At 42.5% G+C, this 14,666-nt stretch overlaps 2 protein-coding genes across 6 annotated transcripts in view; both read left to right on the forward strand.

Moving 5' to 3' along the window:
- TMEM62 (transmembrane protein 62) overlaps nt 1-2,157 on the forward strand; it is a 38,207-nt gene extending 36,050 nt beyond the window's left edge. For all 4 annotated transcript variants that reach the window (XM_007533523.3, XM_060174493.1, XM_060174495.1 and 1 more), the window contains one exon: nt 1,317-2,157. In XM_007533523.3, coding sequence (XP_007533585.1) covers nt 1,317-1,643 — 327 coding nt within the window. In that variant the 3' untranslated portion in view covers nt 1,644-2,157. The remainder of the gene's footprint in view (nt 1-1,316) is intronic.
- A 239-nt stretch (nt 2,158-2,396) lies between these two features.
- On the forward strand, nt 2,397-14,089 carry CCNDBP1 (cyclin D1 binding protein 1). Of its 2 annotated transcripts, XM_007534076.3 has the most exons (11): nt 2,397-2,571; nt 2,750-2,809; nt 3,070-3,149; nt 6,058-6,139; nt 7,271-7,367; nt 7,988-8,061; nt 9,034-9,110; nt 9,442-9,716; nt 11,126-11,186; nt 13,348-13,394; nt 13,666-14,089. In XM_007534076.3, exons 1-11 carry the CDS (start codon nt 2,460-2,462, stop codon nt 13,778-13,780), a joined length of 1,080 nt encoding a protein of 359 aa, XP_007534138.1. In that variant the 5' UTR covers nt 2,397-2,459; the 3' UTR covers nt 13,781-14,089. The 2 variants fall into 2 exon arrangements, with proteins under 2 accessions (XP_007534138.1, XP_060030474.1); XM_060174491.1 differs by lacking the exon at nt 13,348-13,394.
- The last annotated feature ends 577 nt before the right edge of the window (nt 14,090-14,666 follow it).

Here is a 14,666-nt window from a genome sequence, read left to right on the forward strand (position 1 = left end):
GTGAGGTCATCTGCCCAGAGAAGTCAGGAAGGAATCATTTTAGCATCTGTAACTTGGTGTCTGGAAGTTGTTCAGAAATTGAGATAATATGGTTAATGAACAGGAACCAAAAAGTAGGAATATAGAAGATGAGATTAGGGATCTTAGGGTAGAAGAAAGTTAGGAAGTTCATTCTAGGCATGTTCCTGGGGTTACACAGCTATGGTAGTTTTGCTTGAGTTTGATAGCTAGCCTGAAGTTGGATAAGAATATTGGCTGAGAGAATGGTGTCAGAATAGAGAAAAGGGCTAGAAAGTTGGAGTAGGGCAGCGAGTATCTCCCATTCTGTGAATAAAATTAACTATTTACCTACATCCACCTGGATATATATATCAGGACACACACACACACACACACACACACACACACACACACACAATCACCAGAGCCTGTATAACCTCTAAATCCCTACTGGTCTGATGGTCACAGCTGGAAACATTGCAGGCTGCACTTATTTCAGGACCAGTCTTCCTCCAGTGGCAGGACAGGATATCCCAGCCTCCCTCTGGAAACTGGGTTTATTCCTACTGTCACTGCTTTATGGTGAGGACAAGGTCTTGGAAGGTCCCACAAGATGCTGTTCCTGTTGGAAGTGACCAGTGGTGGTGGAGAGAGGGATCCATTAGAAGTCTAGGAGGCTGATTTACTTGACAAATTAGTTTTCCTTAACACTCCATATCCTCATTCCTGGCCCAAGGGCCTTAGATAGCCTAGCTCCCAGTTATCCCCTCACCACCCAATTATTTCCTTCATTGAATTTATCACTGTGTGTAACCATCTTTTTAAAGTGGTCATCTCCATGTTGTTATGTAAATGTATCATGCTTCTTTTCTCACTTGGGTGCTAAGTTATTATTTGGTGAATGGACGAACTTATAAACTAAGTCTAACTTGGACCCCAGCACTGACCACACTCCTTCAAATAAAAATAAGAAAAAAATCATGGATACTCAAGCCCTCTCACTCTGAAGCCCTTAAAGTGTGAGTGTATATTAAATTCATTTCTACCTTAAACATGGTTGAGGGCCTCAACATAAATGAAATGATAGTCTGCTTTTAAGATGAAGGATACAACTGGGGGTGGGGGGTGGTGTGTGTGGCATAGTGGATAATAGAGGGTACAGGCGAATACACAACTACACAACTAGGTCACAAAACATCAGAAGGAAAGCAGTACATTCTTAGGAATTTTTCCATCAATAATGTGTTAATGAGAACCAGCCTCTTCCAAGGGCTCACTAGGAAGAAGCTAATGGTTTGTCTTGTTCCTTTTTTCAGCTGGTGTTTTTCAACGTTCCTTTGATGGCTTACTTGTGTTGGAGCTTGCTGCAGCGATGCTTTGGCCACAACTTTAGATCTCATCTCCGGCAGGGAAAATACTTGAAAATCATCCCTGTACATCTGCTTATGTTACTACTGTTCCTCTGGCAGGCTTATTCCTGCTTCTTTCTTCATCTGACATATGGCACTCTAGCTTTTTTACTCTCCCCTTTGCGGACCTGGTTGACACTGCTGACACCTGTTCTCATTCATCGGGCGTGGACAGTGAGTCCCACTGAGCTTGGAACTTTCATTGGACAGTTAAAAAGCTACTTGAGCTCCTGAAGGCCTTGTCTCCCCCCATCTGCCTCTGTAGCCCAGGCCTTTGCTCCAGAAGCAAGTGGAAAGCCACTACTGGGTAGCTCCTGGAGCTCCTTGCTCCTGGGATACCCAGGCATTGAGGGGATTACCCACTACTGATTCCTGCAGGATGAACTGCAGACAAATTTTCAGATAATGCCATAATTCCTGCCTTCCCCAAGAAGGCAAAGGGTTGATTTACTTTTGTGAAGAGAAAGTCCCATCTGGGAGACCCGCAGGAGTGGGGCCGGGTCTGTGTATGGGCGTATCTAAGGCCCAGTGTGTTTTTTGGGTTACCTCAAGTAAAGTACTTAGCACTGGGTCTGGTACTGAGCCGCTGCTATCTAGAGTGCCACTTTAGGATCAGGGAACCAGGGCGCACGTGGGCCGGACCCTGATTGCTCTTGCACCTAGGCCTCTTTCCCCATGGTATTATTGCCTCTCTGCATCCTAGTCGGGGGTGTTCTCAACCAATCCAATAAATGAATGCTGAATAAGGCCCGGGCCTCGCACGTGTGGCGGCGCCATGGGAGAGGGAGGAGGCGTGGAGAGGGAGGAGGCGAGGGCGTGACCTGGTTGGAGGAGGCAGTCTCGGGGGCGGGGCGACCGAGTTGGTACCGGAAGCCCTGGTTGGAGGAGGCAGTCTCGGGGGCGGGGCGACCGAGTTGGTGCCGGAAGCCCTGGTTGGAGGAGGCAGTCTCGGGGGCGGGGCGACCGAGTTGGTACCGGAAGCCCTGTCATCGGAGACACCCGGAAGTGGTGCACCTAGAAGGCTGCGGAGGAAGAGGCCGAACCGTAGAGATGGCGAGCGCTACGGCTGCGCCCGCAGCCGCAGCCCCCGACCTGGCTCCAACTTTGGAGCAACTTCGGCTCTTAGCCGGGGAGCTGCGGCTGCTCCTGCCTGGACTGAGGGGTGAGCCGGCGCAGTGGGCGCGGGGGCTGGTGGGGGCTGGGCTGCGGGGGAGGCGGCGCTGTATGGGCGCCCTGGCAGAGGGGTGATGCCGGGTGGAGGAGGGGTGCTGCGGGAATAGTGGGGGGGTGGTTCGCTAACCTTTTCTGCCTCCGTCGGGTCCTCACGCCACACCCACCAGTCGGTGAAGCCCAGGAGACCACCAAGGAGTTTAATCGCGAGACGTTTTGGAGAAGACTCAGTGAGTGCTGGAGCGGGGACTTGCATCTGACACCTCCCGAGCCCTGGCCCTGGCCCTGGCCCTGGCCCTTCTGCTTTCCCCCAGCCGAATGTTACCCATCCTCAGAGGTTGAAATAGAGTGGTAAAGTGATCTGGAGAGGTGTTTCAGAGATATCCCAGCCCGAGAGGGTGGAGAGGGAGCGCGCTATCTTTAAAGCTGGGCCGCAGCTGCGCTCGTATCACCTGGTGCTCATGGCAACGCGTCTTCTGTCGCCCCTTAGACGAGGTCGCGATGCAAGTGTCAAGGGAAGCCCTGACTCTGACCACAATCTTCTCTCGACCGCCTCTGCCGTCTCCACAGGTGGGTTTTATTACGCTCCTGGAAGCCTGGTGCTGACTCTTTGTTCCTTTGGGACCTCAGCTTTTAAGTTCCACTTCATATACTCAAGCCAGGTGGCTTACTTTCTGGCAGTACCTGGGGTGGAGTAGTCCCAAGTATTGGTTCAGTCTGAAGTTTATCCTGGTTATTTACATTCTGGTAGTATATGTTTTTTAATTTCATTTATTTATTTTTTCATTTTGTTACCCTTGTCTTTTTAAAATTGTTGTTGTAGTTATTGTTGTTGTTGTTATTGATGTCGTTGTTGTTAGGACAGAGAGAGATGGAGAGAGGAGGGGAAGACAGAGAGGGGGAGAGAAAGATAGACACCTGAAGACCTGCTTCACCGCCTGTGAAGCGACTCCCCTGCAGGTGGGGAGCCGGGGGCTCGAACTGGGATCCTCATGCTGGTCCTTGCGCTTTGCGCCACCTGCGCTTAACCCGCTGCGCTACCGCCTGACACCCTCTGGTAATATTTTTAAGCACTTGCTATTTGCTAGGTGTTTTCACATATATGGTTGCCATCTGACAGATGAGCAAACAGGCTCAGAGGTTCAGGTTAAATAAATAAGCAGTGTTATTTATGTATTCAACCACTGACATATTGATAGAGTATAAAATTAAATCATATTGGTATGCTGAACTCGTATAATTTCCCTTTCCAGCTCCTTCTACATCATTCCATTACATATATTGCGTTTACACAAATGGTAGGATACCATAAACATTCTTCTGGATCTCCCTTTAAAAAAACAGACTCGGTAGCGAAGGGTAAGGACCAGAGTAAGGATCCCAGTTCGAGCCCCCGGCTCCCCACCTGCAGGGGAGTCGCTTCACAGGCGGTGAAACAGGTCTGCAGGTGTCTTTCTCTCTCCCTCTCTGTCTCCCCCTCTTCTTTCCATTTCTCTCTGTCCTATCCAACAACGATAACAACAACAATAGCAATAAAACAACAAGGGCAACAAAAGAGAAAATAAAATAAATAAAACAAAAAAACCACTCATAGCTTGAACATCGATTCTTAGCAGCACGTGTGATGTTTTTGTTTCTTTATAATGACTATCTGGTGTTCAGGAGAGTGATACTAAGTATCATTTATTTAACTGATACTCTGGACATTTAAACTGATTCCAAGTGGTAACTATTAAAAAGGCTCTGTAATAAATTACTTGACACAGTCTTTGGTTATGTGTGTATAGCAATAAAAATATCTCTGATGTATAATTTAAAAATTTTTGCATTTTTAATAACCTCTTGTTATAAAGTGAATGAAAGTAAACATGGTGACTGAGCTGTATTCTATATGCCCTGCTTCTCTAAAGCTAGTTATATTTAATTTTGGAGTAAGTTTATCTAGAAATGAGATATCTGTTTGAGTTTCATAGTCAATAGTTGTATTCTCTCATGTTAATATATACCTATGTTTTGAAATGAAAAAATGATTGTCCTGCACCTACATGCCTAACTCTTTCTCTACATTTCAGAGACATATGATGAGAAAATTAGAAATTGAATTATATGAGAACACTTAAAAAAAAAAACTTTGTGGAAGAAAGTCTGTTTATTTCAAAGGAAATAGTAATATTGTCTGATTTTTTTTATCTGCTTGCTTTTCTTCTGGATCCACTTAATACTTGCTGCTAAAATTTACAGCTAGTAAGATGCCACACAGGGACATCATAGAAATGCTTTTCAAGGGGTCGGGTGGTAGCGCAGCAGATTAAGTGCACATGGCACAAAGCACAAGGACCAGTGTAAGGATCCTGGTTTGAGCCCCCAGCTCCCTACCTGCAGGGGGTCGCTTCATAAGCCTTGTCTGTCTTTCTCTCCCACTCTCTGTCTCCTCTCTCAGTTTCTCTCTGTCCTGTCCAACAACAATGACAGTAATAACAACAATGATAAATAACAAGGGCAACAAAAGGAAAAAAATAGCTTCCAGGAGCAGTGGATTCCTAGTGCAGGCACTGAGCCCCAGCCTGGAGCCAAAAATAAAATAAAAATAAAATAAAGTAAAATGCTTGCCTGTATATAATCAGGACAAGTTTCATTCATAAATGAAAATTCAGAACTTTGTTTTATTTGGATGATGTACATTTGGATCAAATTGCTTCCTTAAGATCTCAGTACATTAGTCCTACTGAAGTTTTTTTTTTTTTGTTCATGTGTTTCCAAGATCTTTTTCTTTTTTTGTCTCCTTTTTGCATTTTAATATGCACAGTATTTTTATAAGTTGTGTTTGGAGACTGAAGTAATATGATGTTTCTATAAGTCTCCAAAGACTCAAAATCACTATACTTATCCATCCCAGACTAATAAATGTATGGACTAGTCCTAAACTGCAGATCATATTTTCATAGAAGTGGCTTAGAATTTTAACAGAGAAATGAGGACAAAGAAGATACAAAAAAAGCCAATGACTGCATAGAAAGAAAATAGTCAATACTGAGCATGGTAAAGTCCATGTTAATTACCGTTGGGTACAGTGTGACTATGCTAGGGAAAGGCAGAGATCAAAGGATTTGTGATTTTGTAGGCCCACTCTGCTCTTACACAACTAACACAACTATAGATAATATGTATTGACTAGACTGTCACAATAACCCTTTATTTACAAGAATTGGCAGTGGGCTTTAGTTTGCCAACTCCTGGTCTAAGATATATTGTATAAGTCATAGCAGATCACAGATATTTTTGGATAAAGATAAATTGTTCCTATAGACTTTTGATTTTTTTTTTTTCTAATTTTCAGCTTAGTTTCTTACATTCTACTAACCCCTCTCTCTTGTGAGCTGAGACTAGCACAAAGCCTCATAACAAAGCCTCAGCAAATGTTTAATAATGATTTAATCCATTTCCGTTTTCATTCTGAAATTGGCCCATCACTTTGTAGGAAACCCAGAGTCTCTGTGAACGAATCCATGTTGCCATCAAGGGGACTATAGCAGTATATTACTCACTTCCTAAGGGTCAAGGTAAGCCAGTCTGTGCACACAAGCTTTTGGTTTACAGGATAGATTTTTGTTAATACAATAGTTAGTACCTTAAGACTTTTTACCTTTTATTCAGTTTGAGCTTATAAGATAACTTTCCATCATAAATACAGCCAGGAATAATTTTTTTTTTTTCCCCTCCTCCAGGGTTATTGCTGGGCTCGGTGCCTGCACCATGAATCCACTGCTCCTGGAGGCCATTTTTTTTTCCCCCTTTTGTTACCCTTGTAGCTTCGTTGTGGTTATTATTATTGCCCTTGTTGACGCAATTCGTTGTTGGATAGGACAGAGAGAAATGGAGAGAGGAGGGGAAGACAGAGAAGGGGAGAGAAAGATAGACACCTGCAGACCTGCTTCACCGCCTGTGAAGCGACTCCCCTGCAGGTGGGGAGCCGGGGGCTCGAACCGGGATCCTTATGCCGGTTCCTGCGCTTTGCGCCACATGCGCTTAACCCGCTGTTCCACCGCCCGACCCCCAGGAATAATTTTTATAAGTGTTGTCCATAAATAAGCCTTTATGCTAAATTAGAGATGCTATATTTTCATCTCTCCTGGCTTTTCTAAATCTAGTTGTTGAATTCTCACGGGCTCTTCTTTCTCTAACACATTATAACCATCACTGATGCTGGCTGGATCTCTGGCCCAGGCCATCCCTAGTCTTCTCCATCCACATTGCATCACACCTGCTTCTGAGTTTTCTTATACCTTAGGTTACCTCTGAATGATCCCCAAATTATAAACAAATTATAATGTCAAAATTATAAGTGAGTTTGTGTCTTGTGGGTATTCAGGGTCACTCACAGATGGTTTCAAGTTCAAGTGTTTACTCCACAATTGTCAAGAGACCACTGTCCTTAATGCTGTTGTGGGAAAATTTTGCACGAGATCTGTTTTGGAAAACAGCATTAAGGAATGGTGGGAGGAGCAAGAAAATGACATGGGAGTGTAAGTCTGACCTGAGTTTTGTGTTGGCATGTGGGTGGGCCAGTTAGGCATGTGGCCAGTTAGGCCAGTTAGGCACTGCAAGCTCTGTTGTGAGAAAGAGCCTCTGGAAAGTAGATGCTGACCTCTGAAAAGAAGATCAGGCTGCTTACTCTTTGGGTTTGACTCTAGGAATCACCTTGAGAAAGCTGGTACGGAATGCTACTCTGGACATCGTGGACAGCATGGCTCAGCTTGTGGAAGTGCTTGTCAACACTCCTACTCAGAGGTAGTAATAGTAATACCATTATTCAAGTTGCCAGTTAGTGGGGTTCCTTTCTTTGGGGAAGGTCAAAAGCCATTTCAACAGCCAAGTTATTGGCAGCTGAAGATAATAACCAGGAGAGAGGAACTTTTATTTATTTATTTATTTAGGTGGCTTATTAAACTTTTAAAAATTATCTTTATTTATTCATTTATTGGATAGAGACAGCCAGAAATCAAGGGGGAAAGGAGGGACAGAGAGGAAGAGAGACAGACACCTGCAGCATTGCTTCACCACTTGTGAAGCTTTCCCCCTGCAGGTGGGGTCTGGGGACTCGAACCTGGATCCTTGCGCATTGTAAGGTGCGCTCAACCAGGTGCGCCACCACCCGGCCCAAGGATATTTATTATCTTGTGATTTGCCCTTGATTACATTCTCTCCTTGTTTGTTTGTTTTTAAATTTCTTTATTGGGGGATTAATGTTTTATAGTTGACAGTAAATACAATGGTTTGTACATGCATAACATTTCCCAGTTTTCCACATAACAGTACAGCCCCCACTAGGTCCTCTGCCATGTGAGAGGAGCTTTTTGAAGAGACAGGATCTTAGGTCATTGATACCTCCTTGCTGATTTCTTTTCTAGCCCCGAGAACACTGACCTTATCTCCTGCAACAGTGTCTTTATTGCCTGTGAGCATGTCCCCCGGATACCAAGAGGTGGGTCAGTGGTGAAGAGAGTTGACCATAGACTATACTGCCCAAAGCAGACAGACCTCCCATAGCTAGATTTCAGTTCTGTAGCATATATACATTTTAAAAAGATTGGTTTCTTTCATGAAAGAGGAAGGAGAGAAAGAGTCAGCACTCTGGCATTTGCAGCGCCAGGGATCAAACTCAGGATCTCACGCGGGCAAGTCCAAGGTCCTCTCACAGTGCCACCTCCTGGGAACACACATGTATTCCCACTTCTGAATTTAAATTCACCTTGTGCTGTGGCTTTGCCTTTTACTTACTTATTTATTTATTTATTTATTTATTTATTTATTTATTTATTTATTTTTCCCTTTTGTTGCCCTTGTCTTTTATTGTTGTTGTAGCTATTATTGTTATTGATGTCATCATTGTTGGATAGGACAAAGAGAAATGGAGAAAGGAGGGGAAGACAGAGACGGGGAGAGAAAGATAGACACCTGCAGACCTGCTTCACCACCTGTGAAGCAACCCTCCTGCAGGTGGGGAGCCGGGGGCTCGAACTGGGATCCTTACACTAGCCCTTGCGCTTGGTGCCATGTGCGCTTAACCCACTGTGCTACCTCCTGACCCCCAGCTTTATCTTTTATTGCATAAAAGTTCTTATTGAACAAATGCTCCAGGAACAGTAAAAGCGGTCTCACTGAAGCGGTTGTAGAGGTAGGGTGGCATAGCCAGCTAGGCCCAAAGGAGTGGTCTTCCAAGGGGACCATGATGAGAAACATCATGTGGCCTTTTAATTCTAGTGTTGATTGATGAAAAGCTTTGTAGCCTCCTGTCTAGGTACTAGAGTATGTATCTGAGTATTTTTCCAGTTAACTGTAACCCTTGTTGGCTGTCAACTAGGAGCACTGTTAACAACCAGTTGCCTTTTGCAGACTTGAAAAGAATTATCAGGTTTTTCTTCTAATTCTAGTTCCTCTGGTATTTCACTCACAGATAACAAAGCTGCAGCCCTTTTAATGCTGACAAAGAGTGTGGATTTTGTGAAGGATGCGTATGAGGAAATGGAACAGGTAAGGAAATCACTGTCTTAGCTGGCCATTGGAAAACAATCGTATGATCAGTAGCTGAGAGTTGGTCATTTAGAGAGATTTCCTGAGCATTGACCAAATCATGTCGTCATCACTCGTGTCCATAATCTCCCATCTCCCACAACATGCAGGTGTACCACTCATCCTTTCCCTTGTAAGAGGAAGAGAGTGAGGACAGAGTTTATGATGTGATTCAGCTCTGTTGCTATTAGTGAAGTAGCTGACTGAGGATTAGGGGAAACTCAGACATGATGCTTTAAGTATACTTGTCTTTTTTCTTCTTGACGTTCAAATATATCATTGGATGCTGCAGGCTGTGGAGGAAAGGGACCCTTACTCTGGCCTTTTGAATGACACTGAGGAGGACAACTCCGATAACCAGGGCAATGGTGGTTTGGGGTCTCCAAACAATCAGGATGCATATTGGTCTCAGGAAGATCAAGAGCTCCTAACACCATGCCTGGCCCTGGTGAGAGCATCCAAAGCCTGCCTGAAGAAAATCCGGGTCTCAGTGGCAGAGAATGGGAAGAAGGACCAGGTGGCCCAGCTGGATGACATTGTGGACATTTCTGATGAGATCAGCCCTAGGTAAGTACAACCCCCACTTGAAATATCTGGTTTGGCGTTCTGCAGCGTTCTCATCTCAGCCTTTGATCTTATTCTGAGACATTCCTCCATGATTTTTTATTTTGAAAAATTTCAAATCTATAGGAATGTTGAAAAAGTGTTGCAGTGGATACCCAGATGTCCAGTGCATCTAGATCCTATTGTTCACATAGTTTTCTATCTTGGTTTATTTTTCTGTAAATAGATATGCCATTTTTTTTTTGTGTGTGTGAACCACTTGATAGTAAGATGCAGACCTCAATGGCATTTCACCTTAAATACTTTAGCATGTACTTCCAAAGAACAGACATTCTTATTCTTTTTTTAAATTAAAAAAAAATTTAATTTATAAAAAGGAAACATTGACTAAGCCATAGGATAAGAGGGGTACAACTCCACACAATTCCCATCATCAGAACTCTGTATCCCATCCCCTCCCCAGATAGCTTTCCTATTCTTTAACCCTCTGGGAGTATGGACCCAAGGTCATTGTGGGATGCAGAAGGTTGAAGGTCTGGCTTCTGTAATTGCTTCCCCGCTAAACACTATGTGGTCATAAATTAGGGCAAAATATATACCTGAAAGCAAAAATACACAATAGTCTGTAGTGAGTCAGTATAAAGTTCATAATGAAATGGTGTCCACTTAGACTTAGATACCCTCCTCACCTACTTCCTATTACAGTTCTCTGACTCCAAAGCTAACCTCATCAAAGCAAGGACTGCAAAAGCTGAATAAGGGCAAGAGACTGGCATACTTTAACGACGACTCTTTAGTCACTATCAGCCCCCCACCCCCATCAGGGGTCCTAATCAGGGAGTCCTGAGATTCCCAAACAGACATGATGGGCCTAGGCCTCGAATAAACCCGTCTCTATATTGTTACCGATCATTTCTATCAGGAACAACACAATAGACCCCTTTGTGGGTCCCCATAGGGCCTTGCCCTCAACTTGGATCAACAATGGTAGAGAATGTTCCATCCTCCGAAGGGAGGCTGGACAATATACTCTATGCTACACCTGAGGAAGGTGGGTCCTGATACTGGGGCAGATTGGAACGTTCCTACTTATGACATTCTTATTCTTACCATAGCCAGGACATTGGGTAACACTACCTTATATGCAAATTTCCTCTTTTTTCTAAAATGGCTCTAGTAGACTTTTTTTTTTTTAAGTCTAGGTTCTGTCAGATTCTCACATTGCATTTGGTTTTCACCTCTTTAGTCTCATGTAACTAGCGTGGTCTCTTAGTTCTTCCTCAACATTGACATCCTCTATTGCATTTTTGTGTACTGGATACCACTTAGCTTGTTCTTTGCTCCTTTTAAAAATTTATTTATTGATTTATTTATTATTTTGGTTAATGGTTACTTTTGTTTTCTGCCCTTAGTGTGGATGACTTGGCTCTGAGCATATATCCACCAATGTGTCACTTGACGGTGCGAATGAATGTAAGTGCCATCTTTGAGGGAACAGCTGCAGATGGCCCCTAAGTGGGAGAATTTCACTAGTCATTCATTTTCCCTTTAAGCTGTGGGTAACCTATTCATCCATTTCACTTGGATGCCATCATAACTGCAGTGTCACAATTCTTGCATGCACTTGTGCTTGATAAATAGCTGCTGAAGTTGAGCTATACTAGCCATTCATTTTTACTTTAATTCTTGTACCATAGCTGTTTGGGTAATTGTTTAGAAAAACCTAAAGATGTGAAAACACTGCTTCGAAAAGAAAAGTTCTAATTATCACAGAGCTTTACAGTTCTCTCAACCTTAAGGCTCACATTTCATATTTATAATTTAGGCAAAACAAAATGTTCCAGAAACACACTCTGTTCTAATATAAACACAGTGTCTGACTTAACCATGGAGGGTCAAGTTTTTTTTTTTTTCTTACAAATATCTGTTATTATTGCATTCTTTCAAGTCCTGGCTCCTGTGCTAGAGAAAGTTCTAGTCTCTAATTTAATAAATTTGTTTTTATATATGAGCGACTGGCGAGAAAAGTAAAACTGCCAAGCAGGGAGTCGGGCTGTAGCGCAGCGGGTTAAGCGCAGGTGGCGCAAAGCCCAAGGACCAGTATAAGGATCACGGTTCAAGCCCTGGATCCCCACCTGCAGGGGAGTCGCTTCACAAGCGGTGAAGCAGGTCTGCGGGTGTCTATCTTTCTCTCCCCCTCTCTGTCTTCCCCTCCTCTCTCCATTTCTCTCTGTCCTATCCAACAACAATAATGACAACAATAATAACTACAACAATAAAACAACAAGGGCAACAAAAGGGAATAAATAAAATAAATATTAAAAAAAAAAGAATTCTCTTAAAAAAAAACAAACTGCCAAGTAACTTATATTTTATAATCAGATGTAGCAGTCCTAAGAATATTTGATAAGTTATATAGTGGAAATTATTTTTATCAACTGTATCTTCACAGTGTGCAAACACTTTGAGGCAGAATAGGATTCTTTTGGTATTAACTTTATATATATATATATATTTATTTATTTATTTCCTTTTGTTGCCCTTATTGTTGTTGATGTCATTGTTGGATAGGACAGAGAGAATGAAAGGGGAGGGGAAGACAGAGAGGGGAAGAGGAAGATAGACACCTGTAGACCTGCTTCACTGCTTGTGAAGTGACGCCCCTGCAGTGGGGAGCCAAGGGTCCGAACCCAGATCTTTTGCTGTCCTTGTGCTTTGCGCCACATGCGCTTAACCTGCTGCGCTACGGCCTGATTCCTGGTAATAACTTTTTAAAGTAGACTTGCTAACAAATAAACATCTTTAGCAATATATCTTGTCAATTATAAAAATTTTAGAAGCACAACATATTGTTGGCATAAATACAGCCTCAAACATGCCTCTAAAAAATACCTCTGATTATTGGCATTCTTAAAAGTGTATACATAGATTTCTTTTTTTAAAGAGCATTAGTTATTTCTGCTGTGCCTCCTGAGTTAGCAGCAGCTGAGACAAATCAAGCTTGCATTCTTCCTTTTACTTTTTTTTTTTTTAAGGCTTCTTTATTTAAGAGAAACCAGAACCCTGCTTAGCTTTGGCACATAATGGTGCTGGAGATTCAACTGGGGCCTCTGGTGTCTTGGGCATGCAAGCCTGGTGCACATCTACAGTGAAATTCCCAAGCCCACTATCTTTCTCTATTCAATTAAAAATGTTTTAAATGGGAGCCAGGCCGTGGTGCAGTGGGTTAAGCACACATGGTGGGAAGCTGAGGACCAGCATCAGGAACCCAGTTCTCAGCTTGAGCTCCCCACCTGCAGGGAGTTCCTTTCATAGGCAGTGAAGCAGGCCTGCAGGCATCTTATCTTTCTCTCCCTCTCTGTCTTCCCCTCCTTTCTCCATTTCTCTCTGTCCTAGCCAACTATGACAGCAATAACAACAACAATGATGATAAACAAAGGGAAAAAGTTTTTTAAAAATTTAAATGTTTTAAATTAAAAAAAAATTTCTTAACTAGGAGAAAATTCTATAATTCCATTACTCTAATCAGCATTTTTTTTGCATGTTTCTTTTTTATGATTTGTTGTTGGGGTCTTTTAAATATTTTTGTTTTTCTGGGAGGGCTTAGGATGAGTAACTTCTGTTTCTTTTCTAGTCTGCGAAACTTGCCTCTGTTTTAAAGAAGGCACTTGAAATCACAAAGTGAGTATGAGGACTTCCTCCAAACAGCATTTTAAGAATAAACATATCCAGATATTCTAAACTCCCAAATCCCTATTTTAAGGAGGAGCAGGAGGAGACCAATAGGGAGGGTGTGGTATTATTAACTTTCAGCTTCAGCTGTAGAGCAGTTGAGTTTCTGCAAAGAAACGTGTTTCCTTTCTTTAACAGTAGTTTCCTTTGTGCTCCTATTACCATAGGTTTTCCTTATAGTATAATATTGACTTTGTATTTTCTTCTGTTCTACTTGCAGAGCAAGTCATGTGACCCCACAGCCGGAAGATAGTTGGATTCCTTTACTCACTCATGCTGTTGATGATTGTATGAACAGAATCAAGGAGCTCACTCAAAATGTACTTGGATTATGAGTTTTCAGATTTATTTGTACCCGTCCCTCACCTTTTCCTATTGTCACAGGTGGGCTCTGATGTCTACTTTTAAAATGGAGCGAGAATGCTGACACCAAAAGGGCATTCCTGTCTATATTTATTAAAGGATACTATTACCAAAGATTGTTGGCTAGGCTAGTCTGGTAATTATTTATAAATCTTGTATATCTATTTTTCTGTGGTAGATAATTGCATGAGTTTATGCTCCTGAGTTAGCTTTTAAAGATTCCTGAGGAAGCTGGCTGCCTTATTCCTTGTTTGCAATAAAGTGTGTTATTTAATTATTAAGGATGTTGATTTCTTAATAAAAAGCTAACATGACAGTGATTAAAAGGGTTCTTTTTTTAATGTTTTTTAAATTTTTTCCCCCTTTTGTTGCCCTTGTTTTGTTGTTGTTGTAATTATTGATGTCATCATTGTTGGATAGGACAGAGAAATTATTGAGAGAGGAGGGGATGACGGGGAAAAGAAAGATAGACACCTGCAGACCTGCTTCACCACCTGTGAAGCGACTCCCCTGAGGGTGGGGAGTTGGGGGCTTGAACCAGGATCCTTAAGCCGGTCCTTGCACCTTGTGCCACCTGTGCTTAACCCACTGCACTATTGCCCGATCCCCTAACATGACAGTGGTTAAATGAGTCCCCATACAAAGTTTTTCTCTACCAGGAATTCAGTGGGTTGGTAGTAGAACACTACTTTCATTTGAGTGTAGGGAACTTAAAATACAATTGCAATCAGAAGTATAAAAAAAGGACACAATACTTAAAAAAAAAATTTAACTTATTCCCTTTTTGTTGCCTCTTTGTTGTTTTATTGTTGTAGTTGTTGTTGGTGGTGTTGTTGGATAGGACAGAGAGAAATGGAG

This window comes from Erinaceus europaeus, chromosome 16 (assembly GCF_950295315.1).
Source record: "Erinaceus europaeus chromosome 16, mEriEur2.1, whole genome shotgun sequence".
NCBI classification, from domain to species: Eukaryota; Metazoa; Chordata; class Mammalia; order Eulipotyphla; family Erinaceidae; genus Erinaceus; species Erinaceus europaeus.

Coding starts and splice junctions, on each gene's coding strand:
- CCNDBP1 (XM_007534076.3), top strand. CDS start 2,460: ATGGCGAGCGCTACGGCTGCGCCCGCAGCCGCAGCCCCCGACCTGGCT. Junction 7,368..7,987: donor GTCAACACTCCTACTCAGAG/GTAGTAATAGTA, acceptor TTTCTTTTCTAG/CCCCGAGAACACTGACCTTA. Junction 13,395..13,665: donor AAGGCACTTGAAATCACAAA/GTGAGTATGAGG, acceptor TTCTACTTGCAG/AGCAAGTCATGTGACCCCAC.